The 19,529-nt window shown below is 50.7% G+C and overlaps 1 protein-coding gene across 21 annotated transcripts in view; it reads left to right on the top strand.

Annotated features, from left to right (window-relative positions):
- TTC7B (tetratricopeptide repeat domain 7B) overlaps window positions 1-19,529 on the top strand; it is a 245,992-nt gene that overhangs the window by 199,180 nt on the left and 27,283 nt on the right. For 17 of the 21 annotated variants that reach the window (XM_070594411.1, XM_070594407.1, XM_070594404.1 and 14 more), the window contains one exon: window positions 12,960-13,162. In XM_070594411.1, the coding sequence (XP_070450512.1) occupies window positions 12,960-13,162 (203 nt within the window). Of the gene's footprint in view, window positions 1-12,959; window positions 13,163-14,083; window positions 14,923-19,529 lie in introns of those variants that run through there. The other 4 variants (XM_070594408.1, XM_070594413.1, XM_070594405.1 and 1 more) reach the window with 4 other exon arrangements.

The raw sequence follows: 19,529 nt of genomic DNA, 5'->3' as shown, positions 1-19,529 counted from the left end.
GCTTGCCAGCATTCGGCCCCTCACTGGGTCCTAGATGAGCAGACTCGGAGGGCAGGGGAGCGGCAATAATGCCTTCCTCCTCAGCTCTCTTGCAGAAAAGTCCAGGCCCCAGTCCAGGACCTGGCACCTGTCCGATTCAGTCGCCATCATGAGCAGTGACTGCAGAGAGCAAAAAGAGGAGTACGCTTCAGTGTCCAGGCCAGGAGAGACTGGCTCAACCTGCAGGGCCACTGTCGGCCAGAGTTGTCTTTCAAATTGGGCTTAAAGTTGAGTTTTTGAAGGGCAAAGATCTGAAAACAACAGAAGGGCTGAAGGTGACCCTTCTAGACTGGATCTGGCTCCCTTGGCCTCACAAGCATTGTGTCTCTTGCTTGTTTCTTGGAAAAGTTGATGACCTGAGTGAGGGTCACTAAGTTCCAGGACAGCTTCACCTGGTGGCTCGCTGCCTCTCACTCAGTTATCCAAGGACTTTCTTCCTCTTTGCGTGGCCTGCCATCGCTCTTGGAAGGAAATTTTATAGCTGCTTATTAGACACTGAGCAAGTCGGTAGCTAAGATTCAGTTTGGAGCTGTCCTTGAACTTTTGCATAATCGTGTAACATCCATTTCTCATTGCCAGAGCCTACAGAACAGAGTAAAACTCTCATTGCTAGTTAACGTGTGGGGCTTTTAACATTTTACAAGTGGTGGACTTGAACTATGGAAAGCGAACGCCGTACCTGCCTTATAGACTCTGGGCAGAATGTGCACAGTGCTTATGTAATATGAATGAACGGAGTAAACTAGAATCTTTATAGGATTCGTGCCATATGGCTCTTTCAAAGCCATGACTTGGTCTGAGTAAAGATTTAGAATCGTATCATATATTCACATAGTCTTTGAAGAGGTAAACTCAGAAGGAATTCAGAAAACAGCTTCCACTGAACTATAAGTGGATTATGTGGTTTGAGCTGTACTGCTCTGTACCGCTCTAAGAGGCAAAATGAAAGTGACCTACATTTTTGACAACTTATGGAAACTAGGTGACATCTGCGTCCATCATCAGCTCTAGCGAGACTGCCAGATTCTGCAAATTTTGCAAGCTTTAGAGCAAACTAGCTGGATCAAGGCCTAACACCCGAGGTGTGTCTGTGGCATTTGTGGGTCTCCTTTCTCTTGGCTGTTTTTTCTGGTGAGCTGAGTGTAGTGGGAGCTTGTGATGGGAGCCCACGGTGGAGGTGGCCCAAGATTTGAGGCCTGCAGGTAAGGTCACTCTGAGACAACGTCAGATTTCCAGCCTATTGTATGAGAGGGTCCCCAGGCCACCTGGATGTCCATTTGAATGGCAAAGAGATCATGAATAGGACACCTGAATGTCGAGCTGCTCTGTGAGGGAATGGCCCAAAGGCCTAGTGAGGAGGACAGACCCAGAAAGACCAGGGATGCTTGATCATGCAGGGTCCCTCTCTTCCTGTGGGGTGGGACCTGCTCCCTGGGTGCCCCCTTCCCTCTGCACCTCCTCCTCCTGTCCTGGACACCTCTGACTCCAGCGCCACAGGCTCTTCACCAGGACATCTGGTGGCCAACCAGCATGGGTTGTTCGTGTTTTAGTCTTTGGTTTGTTGGACCTATGTGACAATTTTATTTAAATTATTTAAAAATAAATAATGCATGCATGTGGTACACAATTGAAAAGATACAAAAGACGCAGCGTGAAAAGGCTCCCTCCTGTCTCTGAGCCTCAGTCCCTCTCACCCACGGGCAACCGTGGTCAGCAGTCTGCACCCTCCAGAGATGTCACACATATTGGAGAGTCTTGCTTCTCAGCACACTCAGGATGGGCTGCATAGAATAAATCCATTGTATGAATTTACCAAATTTAACCAGTGTCTCATTGATTACCATTTAGATTATTTCCAGTATTTTGCTCTTACTGACTATGCATCAATAAGTACCCTTCTATATATTGTTCTGTATCTGTAAAATAAACTCCTAAAAGTGAATTAATGGGTCCAAGGGTATGGAATCTTTGATTTTTACCAATTTTGTCACATTGCCTTCCATAGAATTGTACCCATTTAGGTCCCAGTCAACAATGTGTGAATGCCCGTTTCCTCACATTCTTGCCAACACAGTGAATTGTTAGACTTCTAGATCTTTGCCGATCTGATAGGCGCAAAGTAGTATTTCACTTGTCCGTTCATGGCTTCGGTCCATTTATCTTCTTAGATACTGAGCTGCTCTTTTTGATTTGTAAGCATTCATTGTGTGTCAAAGAAATTTGCCTAGTGTCTGTGATATGTGTTGTAAATATTTTCCTTCATTTTTATTTTGTCCGTTTTTTGTCTTTTTTCTTGAGATATAATTGACATACATTATATTGTTTCAGGTATACAACATAATTCAATATTTGTGTGTATTGTGAAATGATCACCACAATAAGTCTAGTTTTTAAATCCATCATCATGCATAGTTACAAATTTCTTTTTCTTGTGATGAGAACTTTTAAGATTTACTCTATGTTCGTCTTTTTTTGTTTTTGCCATTTTTTTCGTAAATACGTTTATCAGTCGTTTCTTTAAGGCATCTGGGCTTCACATGATATTTAGGAAGCAACTACCCGCTTTTATGGTCTCCTTTCCTAAAAGTTCCAAGTATCTTCCAGTGCCATTGATATGTACACCAACTTATACAGAAGGTCAGAAGGGATTCTCTCCTGGGTGTTGCAAGAGGGAAACCCAGCCTAGATGGAAGTAAGTGCCTCTGCTGTCTTCCTGGGGGAGGAGACAGGAGAGCTGAATTAGAGCATTTCATGTTTATTGCACCTCAAGGCATATCTCCCTGGGAGCCATACGACTTCTCTTTAGAATGCAGACCTTGTTGCCGGCCATTGGAAATTCATACATTCACAATAATTCAGAGTTGAACCAGAGCCTTTCCCAAGCCATGCAGCTTCTTGGTGCCCATCTTTCAATTTCCACATTGGGATGGCAGCTAAAAATGACTTTGCGGTAGATGGTTAATTTCTGCTTGTTACTTACTAATAATTATAGCTTCCACTTTGGCACCTCTCACAGTTGAAACCAACGGCTATTCTTAGATGTGCAAGATCAGATTTTCTGATTTCTGCTGGGAATTTAAAGCTGTGACACTCTCACAAGTTCCTTGGCCCTGGCCCGTCTGCCCTTCCCCTTTCCAGGCTCCTCCCAGCCTCCGGGAGGCTGCCTCACCCCGGTTGAGGGGTAATCCTGTGGCACAGTCACCATGACAGGATGAAGACAGCTCCCAGACAGGTGGTGTGTGGGTCACTGCACAGGGAGCACTGCAGGAGGGAACGCGCAGTACCAGGGGTCAGGCCTGCCCAGATGCACTGCCAGTCTGGATCGGTCACCCTGCCAGACCGGCCCCTTCTCCTGCCCTGGGGAGTTTTGATTAATAGTCTACAGCATGCAGGCAGCTGGTGTTTATCCAGCACTGTGTGTGTGTCGCATGGTCTTCCCAGGACTTTGTATGTCTTAACTTGTTTAGTCCCCATAATAGCCTTATGAGGTATAAATACCCTTATTCACCCATTTCAGAGATGAAGAAACTGAGACACAGCTGTCAAGTCACTTGTCTAAGTGACTAAAGTTACCTGCCTAATAAGTGGAGAAGCCAGAATAAATGCAGCCAGTGTGGCCCCAGAACCCCAGCTCCAACCTGGGGTGGGCCCTCAGTTGAACCCCGTGTTTTTGAGCATCTGTTGATGTGCCACAGTCGGAGCAAGGTTCTGGAGTGCAGTGGTTTTGAAGATAGACACAGTCCCTGCCTTCAGTGAATTCACAGATGCAAAACAAAACAGTTACGGAAACACTTATTCCCATTGTGCCGAGTGCCATGAAGGAGCAGCGTGGGCTCCTGTGAGAGCTGGCAGCAGAGGTCTTCCCCATCTGGGGAGCCAGAGGCCTGAGCACCCAGGAGCAGAGGCCTGAGGAGTGATTAGCAGCTGGTCAGGATGACGGGGGGAGGCTAGGACAGCACATGGGCAGCCTGAGCTCACCGTGTTAGAGAAGTGGCGGGGCCCCTGGCGCTTGAAGCCTAAAGAGAAAGTAATGAAGTGGCCCGAGGTGAGGCAGGATCATGCCAGGCCCCTGGTAGCCAGGTTAAGATCTTTTAGCTCAATCCTAAAAGCATTGAAAAGCTATTGAGGACTTCAAGCAGGAGAGTAAAAGGATCAGATAGAGGTTATGAAAAGGCCACTTTCACTAAAGGTAGAGAATGGAGTGGAAGGCAGCGGAAAGGGAACGGGAAAGTGAGGAGCCTTGGTCCACTGGAGAGGAGACAGCTTGGTCTCAGGTGGCATCGGTGCAGGTAGAGAGAAGTGGGTACCTGAGATGCTTTTCCAGGTAGAAGGGATAGGCCTTGTTGATGAGTAAGATGTGGGGATGAAGGAAAAGGGAGAAACCTGTGCCTGGGGCTGGAGTCAGTGAGTGACTCGATGGAAGCCTGGGGGAGGAACAGCGGTGTGGGGGTCAGGGAGGAAGAGAAACCAGAGTCCTGTCTGAACTTGGAAGCGTCAGGTCCCTGAGGATAGTCAAGTGAAGATGCCAGCAGGCAGCTGGATATTCAAGCCTATGCTTCAGGTCTGAGCTAGAAACATAAATCTGGGAGATTTAAAGCCAAGAGGGGTGATGAGAAGGCCTAGGAAGAGAATGTTGATGGATAAGGGAAAAGGGCCAAGACGGAGACCTGAGCTCCTCACATTTAAAATTTGGGGAGGAGGGGCTGGCCCCGTGGCCAAGTGGTTAAGTTCATGTACTCTGCTTCAGCAGCCCAGGGTTCACCGGCTCAGATCCTGGCCGAGGACCTACACATCGCTCCTCAGGCTGTGCTTTGGCAGCAGCTCACATAGAAGAGCTAGAATGACCTACAACTAGGATATACAACTATGTGCTGGGGCTTTGGGGAGAAAAAAAAAAAAGAGGAAGACAGATGTTAGCTCAGGGCCAATCTTCCTCACCAAAAATGCATACTTAAAAAAAAAGTAAAATTTGGGGAGGAGAGGAAAAGCCCAAGAAACGGAAAGGGAGTGGTCAGCAAGGCCAGAGGAAAACCAGGAGAGGGGGTGTCATGGCAGCCAAAGGGGTTTACGAAGGAGCCTGTGCGGGACAGTCAAGAACAGGGGTTCTAGACTCAGTCTAACTGAATTTCTGGCCCCACCATGGTCTAGCAGTGTGAGCTGGACAAGTTATTCCTAATCCCTCGAGCCCTGGTCTTCTCCGCTGCAAAATGAGGACAGTTGTGACAATTACGAAAGATAATGCATGGAGAGTGCTCAGCAGGTAGCAAGCACTTAATAACTATTAAAATAACTTTTTAAGGAGGATATGGCTGGTAGGAAATGCTGCTGAGAGACTGAGTAAGATGGAGATAAAAGCCTGTGTTGGATTTGGCATACAGAAGTTGTTGGTGACAAGACGAGTTTTAGTGGTGGGGTAGAGATGGAGCCCTCTGGCCCGGGCTGCAGAGCCTATGGCAAGTGAGGAGGTGGGGCAGAGGCTGCACAGTCCTTGCAGGAAGAACCCCTGTGGAGCGGAGTGGGGACTGGAGGGATAGTTGGAGGGGAATGTGGGGTCAAGGAAGAGGGGTTAAAAATGGCTGACATGGAAGCATGTTGATTGCTGATGGGGATGAGCAAGTCAAGATTGAGACCCTCATCATCCAGAAGAGAGAGAGGATGCATGAAGGTATGAAGTCCTTGAGGAGGCAAGAAAGTCATGGGGTCCAGGGCACAGGCAGAGCAATTGGCCCTCAGTTATAGCAGAAGCGGGGCAAAGGGACGGGGACAGAGGACAACAGCAGGCTTGTGGGTTTGGTGGTGAGAAGAGGCTCAAGGTCAGCTTGGTTTGCTTCTATTTTCTCTTTGAATGATGAGTCAAGGTCAACCAAAGGTGGGGGGAGTGTGGGGAAGGAGTGAGGAGTCAGGAGAACAGCTGGGCCAAGGCTGGGAGGGATAAAGTGTATCACAGATATGCTAGGGGGTGAGGAGCTGGTCGCGCCAGCCCGCCAAGCCCCTGGGCAAGGGATCACTCTTGACAGATTGACACAGCCATTCACGAACTCAGAAAAAAATGTCAGTCGTGCAGCCAAGACCCTGAAGAAGGCATTTGGCGGGGCCATCAGCGAGGACAGGACCAGAGCTGTGTTCATCTTGGGGACTATAGGCCTCAGCCTGGGGCCTGGCCCAGAGAAGCTCAGGGCAGGACCGGTGCATGAAAACAAAATCCCTGCCTCCCTTCACTTCCTGGCATCCCCAAAGCAAAAAAAGTAAAGAACAATTCCAGTGAGAGCTGATAAGGATGAGGCCTCCCCTGGACCTTGCTGTCTTGGAAGCAGACTCGTCAGGACACTGACCCCTTTTCTCTTGGGCCCTCGTGCTGATTTCTGTATGAAAGAGCGAATCCACAAAGATAGGCGAGGCGAGAGCTCAGGGAGCACCTGCGGCTCCTGGCAGACGCCTGCGTTCCTCCTGGGGACTCCTGCCCCTCTCGGCAGGGGCTGTCCCAGAACCAAGTTGCTAAGGTTTGTTTCCCAAGCACAAGTCACTTCTCCTTTAGGGGAGCAGGATTTGGAGTTGAGGAAATGGTTTTGAGAGTTCAGGGAGTGTGCAGGCCTAGCTTCCTGCAAGGCTGGGGAGTAGCTCCTGGTGCACATCCCTCTCTGCCAGACCTCAGGTGGAACAGAAGATCTAACAGCACCCCCACTAGGTACCGTCCTTGGGCTGCCTCTAACATATACTGCTTCTTTGTGAGCTTCACAAAAGCTGTCCCCTCGGGATAGACTAACCCCCATGGAACAGGCTTGGCTAGCTAAAGGCACCTTTGCGAGAGGAAAAGGGCTTCCTTGGGTTCCTCGGGGCAGACGCAGCCTTATGCCAGGCACACAGCCTTCCAGTGGAGTACAGGCTAGATTTCAGCCCCACTCTGTCCAGTGTTTTTGCACAGTGCACAACCTGCACAACACTGAGCCCAGAGCAGGCACTTTGAGAGCCAGTTCTCAACCTTGCAGCTGACATGAAGCAGGTGCCTGACAAGTGTTGGAAGAATGAATGAATGAGTAAGGAAACTGGACCTTTGCTGGATTGTGGGTGCATCCCGCACCAGGTCTCCCAATCAAGATACCACTTCACCTTGAGGAAGAGATAGTCCTCAGGCTTTCACAGCATCGCTCAGCCCTTTCAGATCACATCTTTAGTTTGCTTCAGCGAAGATTTCAGAAAGCTGTCTCTGCAAGGCAAGTTAGGGGCACAGGGCAATGCATAGGTGGAGCAGACTTGATCCTGGCCATGCAGGAGCGTGGCATCTAGTGGGAAAGTTGGCACAAACGCAGTCACTGTAGGACAGGCAGACAGGGGTGAGGGATTCCCAGAGTGCACACAGGGCGTTGGGGAGATGGCTCACCTGGGGCGTCTGGGGAAGTCATGTGCAGGTGTGGTTTGGTGGAGCCTGGAGTGAGGACTGGTGGGTCTTCAACAGATAGCATTTCAGGAAAGTCCTTTTGGGCAGGGAGAACAGCACGGCAGAGGTGTGGAGCTAAGATGGTGAAGTGAACACCAGGCAGGGAGTTGGAAAGGTAGCCGGGCCCTGAGGTTGGATGCCAAGCGAACATTCGGGTTACAGTCACCTCCAGCAGGGAGCCTTCGGAGGTGAGCAAGCAGAGGGGGATCGATTTCCGACATCTTTCATAGTGACCCGGTAACAAGGACCAACCAAGGGATTCCAGGGAGGGCAGTCGGAGCTTAGTGTGAGCTCTCAGAACCAGGCCGGGAGTGTCCGCCACCCTGAGCAGCCCCCTACCTTTGGTTAGAGGCTGTCAGCTGCCAGCGACCAGGAGAGAATCTCTGCCCCTCTTCAGAGAGGGGCCTCTCAGAGCCCGCCCTGCAGCTCGGACGTGGTTCTCGCTGGGAGCTGATCGCCGTTAAGCGCCCAGCCCAGTTTCCCTCGTGTTGCTGTTCCTCCGTACAAGCTCTTATCTCCCTTAATAAGCTCACGAGGCCCTTTGTTAATTTATTTTTTTAACTTGAATTTAGCCTCTGGTGAAAGGGTTGGGGAAACTTCGTGCGCTGTTGCTTCTCTGGCCTTTGACTTTCTTCCCTGACCCGTGCCCTCTTCTGACCCTCATTCAGCATTCATTAACCTACGACCTTTCCTTGAGCACCTACTAAGTGCTAGAGCCTGTGCTAAGGGATGCCGAGATGACTGAGGCTGGGAGTTGCTCACGGTTTAGTGGGAAAAGACGATGCTTATCACGGTTGGGAGGCTTTAGGGAAGTGTGAACAATACTCCTCTCTTGACCTCCTGAGCTCTGAACCAACTAAGGAATAGGGGAGGCACACGGAGATCACACCCCCAGCTTTGTTCCTGGGGAGGCCAGATTAGACAACACGGCTTGACTTCAGGTCTCCATCGGGCTCCCCAGTGCATCACAGCTGAGCTGAGTTCACCCATCCCGAGTGCTGGCCTCCCCTTTGCAGGGGCAGAGCCCAATGACGTGCCTGTGTGAGCATCCAAGGCACAAGGCACTGGACAGAGAGAGCCCCGAGGGGCCAGGGCGAGCAAGCCCAGTCCTTCTCCCAAACGCGTCAATCAGATGGGACCTGGAGGAGGGGCCAGGTGTGTGGCTGTAGCTCATGGGCCCCCGACAGAAACAAGAAGCAAAGATTGGAGGGTACCCTAGCAAAACAATATATCAAGGGGCTGGCAGAGATTCTAGAAGGTGCTAGGGGAGGGGCTGCGGCCCTGTGGATCGGGGTGGACGTTTGTGAAACCCTCTTCTGGGGAGACAGCGGTCCGTTTGAGCTGTGGACTCCCAGGAAGGAAGCCTTCCCAGCAGTGCAGGCTTACAGTAAATACCACGTGGCCTTGTTGGATTCTAGGGGACCAGCTGGGTGCCAGGCGAGGAGGCCCGCTCTGGGGATTTCAGGGATGCTGGGAAGCCTCGGCAATCCTTTCCTCTTCCTTCTCCCACCCCATCCCAAGGACTTGATTGATGCTGGAAATCCCACCACTGAGGTTTCATTCTTGGAGCCTAAGACTTTGGGCCACATTAAGATGCAGTGTCCTCAAAGAGGGGGAATGGCTGTTCTAAGCCACTGTCTCCAGGGAGCCAGGGTGAAACGGAAGGTCTACACCTGCACCCCCAAATATACTGAGTCAGCCAGATAGAGCTGCGGTGCTCCGACGAGCCCTTTACCTCTTTGTGCCGTAATTTCCTCACACTGCAGTCTCGAAGGGGATGAGGCTCGACTAAGCATGGTCCTCCTCATTTTCAGCTCCCTCTGGGCTCCAGGTTTCCACGCTCTTGGTTGATCCTTGCACTGCCTAGGAGAGATGTGGGCCAGCTTCAGATGTGTCCCCTATCTGACAAGGGAACAGGCCCAGAGAAGTCGACCACCTTGCCCAAGGCCACACACAAGGACCTCCATGTTCTCATGACACTGCGGTTCACAAACTGGGTACCCTAGAGCCCTGGGGTCCGCAGCAGTACCCCAGAGGCCAGAGAGGAGACCAAAGCAAGAGAGAAGCAAGCTGCCCACTCTTAAGATCTCTGTGGGAAAAAGACGTTCCACTGGGGAAAATGGTTTGAAAAGCACCACAGTACATTGTGCCCTGTGTCTTTCCATCTGAACTTAAAGAGGACAGATTCAGGAGCAGCCTAGGCTGTGCGTTTGTCTGCCCATCTGCCTCAGGAGCACAGGCCTTATAGTGACATAGGTTCCCTCCTACACCTTCTATGGCACTGAAAAGAGGTCCCTGGCAGCTGGATTCTTTCTCCCACCTTCGTGATCATGACTCAGCTCAGTCTGTCTTCCATTTTCTCATCATGTGAAGGGAAAAGTTGCATCAGACCTGTGGCTAATGAAGACACAGTGGTCAGTAAGACGCTGGGTCTCACATTTGGTCTCACGGGGGACCCCCCTAGAACAGGGCTTACACGTGCATTGTGCCCCTCTTTGAGTCTTGTTATAGAAATTCTGGAAGCATTCAGTCCCCTCTCCCAAGTTGGCCTTTTTCCATAGCGATCTAGATGGGAGAGGCCCAGTGCGTCTCACCCACCACAGACAGCTCTGGGCCCTGGGGATCTTGGAAATGTGCATAAAATCACCCTCAAAATGGAAGCAAGTCAGGAGCCAAGTGTACAGTGAGAGGAACGTTCTGTACAGCTCTCCCGAGCTACCGCCATGCTCAGGCAACCTAAAACCACAGTGGGCACACATCCGACTCTTGCTGGCGAGAGCTTGGAGAGAATTGCGTTACTGAAAGACATCAGACAGCCCCATGGTGTCCCTAGGAGCTTGTTCATTTCCCAGGAGGGGCCGGCTTTTACCTGGGCCCAAACCAAAGGTCAGGTCCATGTCATCTGTGTCCTTGTAGGGTCCCCGGGTGTAGTAGAAGCTCAGGAAGTACCTTGTGAGCTGAGTCTCTGGAGGACATGGGACAGGCGCGGTGCAGCATTGCCCCCTTAGGGCTCAGTGGTTGTGCTGAAGTGCCCAAGGTTCCGTGTCTGAGAGGTGCTGGGCCTCTCCTCGGAGCCCCTTGGGCCAGCCCAGCATCTCTGTGCTCCCTGTTAGGAGAGTTCTGACAGACAGGAGGGGCAGGGTGTCTGTGATGGGCAAGGCCTGCTTTCTCTTGGCCTGAGGAGTCGGTCGTTCGTGTGCGTGTGATCCCCAGGGAAGTGAGGGTGCTGAGGACAGGGGCCATCCAGGCTGATGGGGTCAAAAAGTCAGCAGTGCTAACACTGACCGCAACTGTGTGATTCGCGTCCGCCTTTTCCAGTCTCTGCGTATGAAGCTGCAGGTGGGGAGATAGAAAGGTGGATCCACGGCAGAGCTTGCTGTCCAAGAGCAGACCCAGGGCCCCTCACAAAAACACATGTAGGACGCAGCCATCAGTGAGGCACAGAGGCTGGCTCCCCTTTCTGCTGAAGGGTCAGAGATGGCTTCCAGGCATGGCAGCGATTGAGCTAGGCCTTGAAGGGGGCTGAGGGTGAGAAAATAAAAGAGAATAAACAAAAGCGTGTGTGGAAACCACAGTGGCTTACCGGGGCACAGCCCAGGGGCACAGGAAGCAGTAGGAGCTCAGGTTAGTAAGGACAGTGGAGCCGGTCCCCAAGGGCTCTGAATGCCAGGCAGGGGTATCTGGGTGATTTGGGGGCAGGGGAGACGCTGTTCGCTCTAGAGGCTGCAAGCACAGAATCCAGGCCAGGCTTTGCCACTGACTTGCGCTGGGACCTTGGACAAATTGTTCCACCCTCTCTGTGCCTCAGTTTCCTCAGCTGTACAATGGGGATCAAATCACCGTGCAGATAAGAGGAGAAATGAGAGCACTTCCTGGCACAAAGCACACGTTTAATGAATGTTAGCTGCTGCTGTTGTTACCGTTGTCATTCATTCATTCATTCAGCACCTATTTCCTGAGCTCTCACTGTGTGCCAGGCACTATCCTCGTCACTGGGGGACGCAGAAGTGGACGCACAAACACAATCCCTGCCCTCTGCTTGTGGCTTGCATTCTAGAGCGGACACAGACAGTAGATGAGTCAGTGGGTTTTAGGGAGGAGAAGCCAGCAGGGAACGGAGCTGGGTCCGCCGAGTGGGAGGGGCTGCAGTGTGGAGTAGGGGCTCAGGGAGGCTCCCTGGGAGGCTGTAGAGAGAAGACTGAGGGGGGAGGGTGAACAGAATGGAAGGCCCTGAGGAAGGAGCGGTTTCCGGTGGGCAGGATGACCGGCCAGAGCTGTGCCTCAGGTGGGACAGACGGCAGGAAGTAAGGGGCCGGAGGAGGCCCTGTCTCCAGGAGACAACTGGTGAGGAATGCGAGGAAAACAGGAAAACTTTCCTTTTGTATCGTGTTCTTCTGCCATTTCTGTCTTTGTGTGCGTTACGTTATACACGATATATTAATACATACGTCACTTGGCGATGTAGGCGCAAACGTCTTTGACCACCAGGGGAGGAGGCCAGTGGTCAAGGCAGGAACAGATGGGGACGGGGCTGCCCCAGAGGTCAGAGAAGGGGCAGTGGGCCCAGAGCGCAGCAGCCACCTGCCTAGGACCCTGGGCAGCAGTCTTGACAGAGGCGGCCGAGGAGTGGGACATGCTTGAAGGTGCAGGCCCAGCTCTGGACAGATGGTGCGGTGACCACAGCGCTCAGGAGAAGAGCACACTGAGCATGCCCCAGAGACAGACAGGCAGCACTCGCACACGCATGATGGGCTCTTTCAGGGGCCAGGGCTGCAGAGCAGTTTGGGACTCTCCGTGAGAGAGAGCTGGGGCCTGAGATTGGAGTAAAGGTCACTTTTCTGCTCTTTTGGAAAGTGACAGTTTGTACTTTCAAAGGGCTTTGTCGATGTCATACGGTTAATAGTCTCCCGGGTGCGGTGACTTTCCCTGGTCGGAGGGCAGCATCCGATAGAGCGGCCATTTTATTTCATGCCCATAAACACATAAGCCACAGCCTGCTGCCCTTGTCACACTTGGTGGCATCAGGAGAAGGGCTGGAGGGCAGAGCCGTTGCCCTGTGAGGGCTGTGCACCTCTGGTTTGCTTGTCCTTCGGCTCCTTCCAGCCCTTTCTCTGTGGTTGTCAGAGCTGAGGGCAGGTGTCCCAGATAGCAGGGTGCTCTAGGGGACCCTGAGGGCATGTCCTCTGGCGGGGCAGGGCCCAGGTAGGCCTCACTCCCCTCTCATTGGTGGTGACATGTGTCCCCTCCAAGGCCCCACAGTACCAGTGGCTCGATTCCCTGTGTGACAGCGGGAAGGACTGTCAGTTGGCAGCTGTTTCCACTTGTGCTGGGGGATTGTCTGGCCCTGGGCCCTGCGTATTCCAGGTGGGTCCCCGCCAGACTTTCACGGGGGGAAGGTAATTGTCCCAACCAGAGTCACAGCCGTTCGAGGCCTCTGAAGGGCAGGGAACCAGGAAAGCATCTGCCTCTGCTCTCCTCCCCACAGCTGAAGTCTACATTGGCATTGGGAAGCCTGCAGAAGCCACAGCCTGCACCCAGGAAGCTGCCAACCTCTTCCCAATGTCCCACAACGTCTTGTACATGCGTGGCCAGGTTGCCGAGCTCCGAGGAAACGTCGATGAAGCCCGGCGGTGGTATGAAGAAGCCTTATCCATCAGCCCCACCCACGTGAAGAGCATGCAGCGACTGGTGAGTCCGAGAGCTGGCTGAGACCCCCACTCTTAGACTGGAGCTCCCCTTGGAAGCAGGAGGTGGCTCATGACCCTCAAACCCTCTTCTGGCTCCAAAGGCCAGATGCAGTCAGCTTGCCAGGCTGTCACATTGCACAAAGCCAGCAGGCACCGTTCCTGTTGTAGTTTGTGCAAATGGAGCCTCTGGGACTTGGCAGTGCACAGCCTGAACAGCCGTACCCGGTGGTGCTGTTCACTCTGAGGGGAGAGTTTGAGTCAATGGCCTCCTGGCCAGTAGTCCAAGCCATCCTGTGGCTCTGGGCTTAATAAAGACATTCTTGTGGCCCTGGCACTGACATTGTCATCTTTTTCTGTGCTGCTTGTAGCAGCCACCTTGGAGGTGCCCACACCCCAGGGAGACGTCAGTACAAAAGCCAGAGCACTTTAAAAACCTGGGGGGCTTCTCACGTTGAGGGAACTGGAGACTCTAGCTTGTCACCAAGGCCACTGGCTAGTAGGGGCGTCCTATCAGAGGAGGCGAGGAACCAAGAGGACTCAGGTAAGTCACCCCAGTTTCCACACTGCACACGGCTGTGGGGCTCCCCAAAAATGCACACGTCCCTCTTGTGATGCCCAGGTCAGAAGCCGGGGGCTGCCTGCTGTCTCCCCTCCCTCCCCTGCCTGGAGCGGGCCGCCCAACTACCTCGGTTTCCATTAGGTCGGGGGACGGACTGGCCACTCTGGAGGGTTCCCTCTGTTAGGAAGATACACTGAGCACAGCTGCCCCACAAAGTCGCCGGTCTGCTGTTACCTTCCTGTAAGAGTCTGAATTGAAACTCAGAAGTCAGCAAGGCCCGAGGAGCCGGTGAAAAGCCACACTGTTTTCTCTGGGCCTACACGTCAGGCTTAGTTCTGAATTTTTGTTTCGTTCTTGTGGTAGGACGTCTCTGATTTAACGAACCACAGGAAAGAAAAGCCTTGTCATGAAGCTGAGGTGCCCTTGATGTCAGCAGCCCTTGGGAGCCCAGCATCCGTAATCAGTGCTGTGTGGTATGGGAGACGGAGCACTGGACAAAGAGTGTGAGGACAATTCTGGCCCCAGCAGTGTCACTCGCTCGCTCTTTGACTTTGGGGAAGCCCGTCAGCCCTCTGTACTCAATTTCCTTTCCGTAAAATGAAAATGTTCAACTAGATAGATTGTGAGTTTCCGTCCAGTGCTGAGAGGATATGGTTTTGTAACTAATAAGTAAAATATTCTCCGAAGGATTCCAAAGCCTTCGTTCTCTGGCCGTTTCTCCTAGTGACACTGCCAAATGCAGAAGGGGCTGAGCGGTGACTGCTGGTTTCCAACAGAGGCATGCCGAGCCCCCGAGCATTAGCACCGTGGAAGAGCCTGTGCTTCCGGGTCAGATCTGGGCTCAAACTCCACCCCCGTCCTTGCTCCTGGGAAACTGCAGGCTGTCGCTTACCCTCCAGGAACCTTGGTGCTTCTGTAATTGGGCTGTCGCTTACCCAGTTCATTCATGAGAACTAAATGAAGTGATTCACATAACAAGCCTGGCAGGGTTCCTGGCCCCTAGTAGGTGCCCATTAAATAGAAAACTGAAGACAATCATTTTCAGTTTTAAAAATAACCTTATAATAATTACAGCTACTTTTAATTTTTTTTCCCTTTGTTGAGCATTTTGTGGCTTGATACAGCTTTATAAATAATTTTACGTATTATCCAAACATTAGTCTGTTTGATTAAAAATATGACATGGCTTTTCATTTTGTCTCACTCTTGTCAGAGGAATTTGTAAAGAGCTTTCGAGACCTCTGTGCTTTTGCTAGAGCATCACAGAAGAGGTATTTCCGCGCCGTGTACCCAGCCTTTTTATTTAAAAAGGCAGTGTGTTTCTACCTCAGGGCCTATGAATTATTCAGAGCAGTATTTCTTGTTCATCCCCGAGGGGAACACATGAGACAAAAGATCAAATAGGAGAATCTCACGGGGGAAGTTTCTGTTTCACCTCTGGAGCTTGTCAAGACGCTGAACTCGCTGACAAATGCCAGGCGCTGTCCTTTCTGAAAGGAGCGGCAGTGGGCGCAGCACAGGAGAGCTGGTGAGCAAGGGCCCAGGTGATGGACCGACCTGGCCTGTTTGTCCATGGGCAGCGACGGAGCCTTCTCTGGCTCAGAGACATTAGCTGCTTTGGAGATCTCACCAGTAGGAAACAGTAATAATAATAAACTCTTAAGACTTTTTTCAGCGCATCCTGATATATTCAAAAACTGTCCAGAGTGGATGCAGGTTGAGGCCAACAAGCCTCCAGATTTTGAGGAGTTTCGAGTCTCACAGTCCGAGAATGTGATGGGTGTGACTCTCGAAGGGCGGCTTAGGTGGTTCCTTCTTGGCAACCTTGTAAATGATGCACGCTGGCCTGTGTTCTCCCAGGCTGCCCCCACAGCCCAGCCACAGCTGGCGGGCCCCCCACTGCAACCGAGGGAGGTTCCCCTCCAGTGGTGCCGCTGGACTTCCTGGTGACCATGCGTAGGAAGCCCTGGAACCCCAGGCCCTCCAGCCCAGGAACATCACAGCCCTCCCTTCTCTGCCTCCCTCCCCAAGCTGTGTGGGGAAGCTGGGATGCTATGACTGTGGGCAGAGGAAGGGAAAGGAATGGCCTTTGCATATACTCGCGGGCTAAGGAGGAGTCTCCAGGCCACACTTGCCTGGACTAGAATCCCAGTTCTGTCACTCACTAGCTTTGAGATCTTGGGCAAGTTACTCACCTTCTTTGTGCCTCAGTGTCTTCAGCTGTATAAATAGGGATAATATTAACACCAGACACGAGTTAAACACAAGAACTGAAATCTCTCATTGGGTCACAAAAGCTCCTGCCTCTACCTTCATGGAAACCAGCCTGGTTTATAAGTCCCTAAATTAAGAGGACAGGGTCAGCAGGAGATCAGAAGCTATCTTTTTACCAGGTCGAGTCCCAGGGAAGGGCCAGGGGCTTCCAAGAGGTTCCAAGAGAAGGAACCGGTTGCAGGCAGATTGTGGTCATAGAAAAATCCAGAGGATGGAAAGTGTGTCTGCGTCAGCACTAATGCTCAGAGAGAAAGGAGAGGAGCCGTAGGGACATTTGGGGGGAGTTGTTTGTTTTTTGTTTTTTTCATTGAAGTGTAGTTCACGTACAATAATCTCTTAGTTTCAGGTGTACAACATAGTCATCTGACATTTACATACATTGTGAAATGATCACCATGATAAGTCTGGTAACCATCTGTCACCATATGGTTATTACAGTCTTATTGACTATAGTCCCTATGCTGTACATTATATCCTTGTGACTTATTGATTTTGTAACTGGAATTTTGTCCCTCTTAATCCCCTTCACCTATTTTGCCCATCCCTTCACCCCCCTCCCCTTCGGCAACCACCAGTTTGTTCTTTATATCTGTGAGTTTGTTTCTGTTTTGTTTTATTTGTTTCATTTTTTTGATTTCACATATAAGTGAAATCATATGGTATTTGTCTTTCTCTGACTTATTTCACTTAGCATAACACCCTGTAGGTCCATCCATGTTGTCACAAATGGCAAGATTTCATTTCTTTTTTATGGCTGAGTAATATTCTGTTGTATATATACACCACATCTTTATCCATTCATCTGTCAATGGATGCTTGGGTTATTTCCATATCTTAGCTTTTGTAAATAATGCTGCAATGAACATAGGGGTGCATATATCTCTTCGAATTAGTGTTTGAAGGAAGGAAGCCACATTGTCTGTTACAGGTAGAGACCAGGTGGCTGCTGGTGACTGCAGAGAACTGTCAACAGTCAGAAGCTTGTGATTGTTCCGTGAAGAATGATTGTTTGTTAACTTCTCTGGGTTGTTAGTGGCAGCATGTGCCAGATTACCTGACCCAGCTTGGAGGAGAGGTACAGTTTAAGCAGAAATGCAAACACATTAATATTGTTAAAAAGCAATAATGACTTGGAGGCAAATGGTGTTCATTAAAGTTAATAGAAGGTCAGATTTGACAAGAGAAATGTAAAGTAAACCCCAATGAAAATTGATAATTTTCTAATATTTATAGCCTTCCTCTATGGGTTTAAGTTCACATATAGAGAGAAGGGAGAAGAGAAATCATGTGTTTAATATTAATAATGAGTTAGCACATACCAAGGGAGGCGGAGAGCTGAGTGTGGGCAGATAGGAAGGGAGCAGTGGGCTACAGGGATGAGGAATTACAAAGTAATGTTGTTGACAAGGGGAGGAATTCATAGACTGATAGACTTTTTCCAGAAAATCTAAAGGCATATTTTCATACCATTTTTGCATAAGTGTATAAATTTACATATATTTGCATGCTATGTTAAAAAGCCTGTAGCTCCCAGTACCCAAAATGAATTAACACAACGTCGAGCAACATTTTCCCAACCAGTAATTCTGAGATCTAGAGTAAGGGGAGAGGAGAAAGATAGGGCTCACGGTGGACTGAGGCCAGAGGAACAGCATCCCTGGGCCATAGTACCCAGACCAAGGACAGACACGGAGACTCAGGGTAGCCAAGGACAGAATTACCGGCACAGGAATATCTGCTCGCCCTCTGATAGTGTCAGCCTGCGCTTTTGAGGGCAACGTGTGAGATTGGAGGGTAGGAAAGACACAAGAGCTTTCAGGAGAGAGATGAACGTGGAAGGGAGCCAAGAAGGTTGTGTAGAGAGGAGTTGATAAGGCTAGGAGGGGAAAAGTGTTACTGAGAAATAAATTTATCCTCGAGCATATTAGCAGGGTGCCCAGGTCTTCCTCCAACCACTTGACAGGTTGAGAAAACGTGTGGAACAGAAGCAGATGGTGGGGGTCGCCCAGGGCTTTCCAGAGTGGAGTGGACAGCATATGGAGAGAAGGAGGCGGACGTGTCCAAGGCAGCTTTGAAGAGGACTTTGAGCTGGAGAGGGACTGGCCCAGAGAAGCATGGGAAGGGGACAGCCTGGGGTGAGGGGCACCGATGAGCATGGAAGGAGAACGGTTGTTCAACCTGAGAGGTGGGCCTTCAGCTAAGATGCATCCGGTATAACAGAGACACGGGCATTTCAGAGCTGATGCTGAAAGATGAGAAAATAGAGATTAAAAGCACTAAGGGGCCATCGTCTTGAATGTTGAAGCTCCCAGGACAAGGCTGGGGGCCTGGAAAGGGACAGAAAGCCGTAAGTCATTCAAAGGAGGGTGGCTAGAAGCCTGGGGAGGGGGTAAGTTTCACTCTCTCCTCCAAAGGAAGTAGTGGAAAAGACCATTGGTGGAGCTCCCCAGAGAAGGGGAAGATGATTAGGAAGAGAGGCAATGGGTCAGGCCCAGGTGATCCGCCCAAGGAGTGTGGCTGAGGCCTGCCTGCCTCCACTGGGGGCCCCAGATGGTGGGTCCTAGGGCAGATGGGATACGCCACTGAGGCTGGCAGGGCTTTCTGCTTAGTGGAAAGACAGTGTTCAGGTTACTGTAAGGGGTCAATCTAAAATAGAATAAGCTTTTTGTTTTGGGCAGGCTGGGTCCTGAAGTGCTTGTTTGTCTTCTGTGGATGAATGGTAAGACGTGTGGATGAACGGTAAGACATGGAAACCCTCAAGTTCATCATGATGGCTTCAGGCTAAAGGTTTCATGCACAGGCTGTCTTTGAGGCTTTCTCCATGATGTTATGTTTTCTGAAACATCAGAAATCTGGAGTGGCATTCAGTGTAAAAACTTCAGAAGTGGTGTTGTGGGTCTGTTCTGAGGAGGTACTTTAGTAGGAAAGACCGGCAGAGAGAATGGCTGAGCTGTTTGCAAAGTGCGTTTTATTATGAACTATCTGAAGGCCCACCGCGCTGGTGGTGGGTTTCAAAGGAGGACATCGAGTGCGCAGTGTGGTGGGATGTGCTTGTGGATTGTTACTACATTCTAAGTTGTTTTCACAGCTCGAAAGGTTGATCCAGAAGTATTCGTCACAACAAGGCTGACTAACGACATTGTTCTGAGAAGGCTCTTCTGAAGTTCAAAGAGGGGCCTGAAGTCAGAGCTTCCTTTAAACTGTCTTCAGCTTACATGCTTGTTTACTGTGGGAAAATCCTTCATCCCATTATGCGTGACAAGCCAGAAGGATGGCAGAGAGGGTTTAAATCAAGGGGAAGAGGTGAGCTCTGGCTTGCCTGAGACAGCTTGCACTGCTAAATTATGAAACGCTGGTGTTTTTCTCTCCCATCTTTTCAAGTGTCCATCTGTTTAATGAGATTTGGGGGAAATTGCTTATGTCTCGTATTTTTTTAGTTAGAAGCGTGTTTTCCAATTTGTGTCTCTGTTGGAGGAGAGACGCAGCATGAAGTTGATAAACTTTTCAGGTTCGCTCCAGAGACTGGCAGCCTGTG

This window comes from Equus przewalskii, chromosome 25 (assembly GCF_037783145.1).
Source record: "Equus przewalskii isolate Varuska chromosome 25, EquPr2, whole genome shotgun sequence".
Classification (NCBI taxonomy): domain Eukaryota; kingdom Metazoa; phylum Chordata; class Mammalia; order Perissodactyla; family Equidae; genus Equus; species Equus przewalskii.
This window is presented reverse-complemented; position numbering and strand designations above follow the sequence as displayed.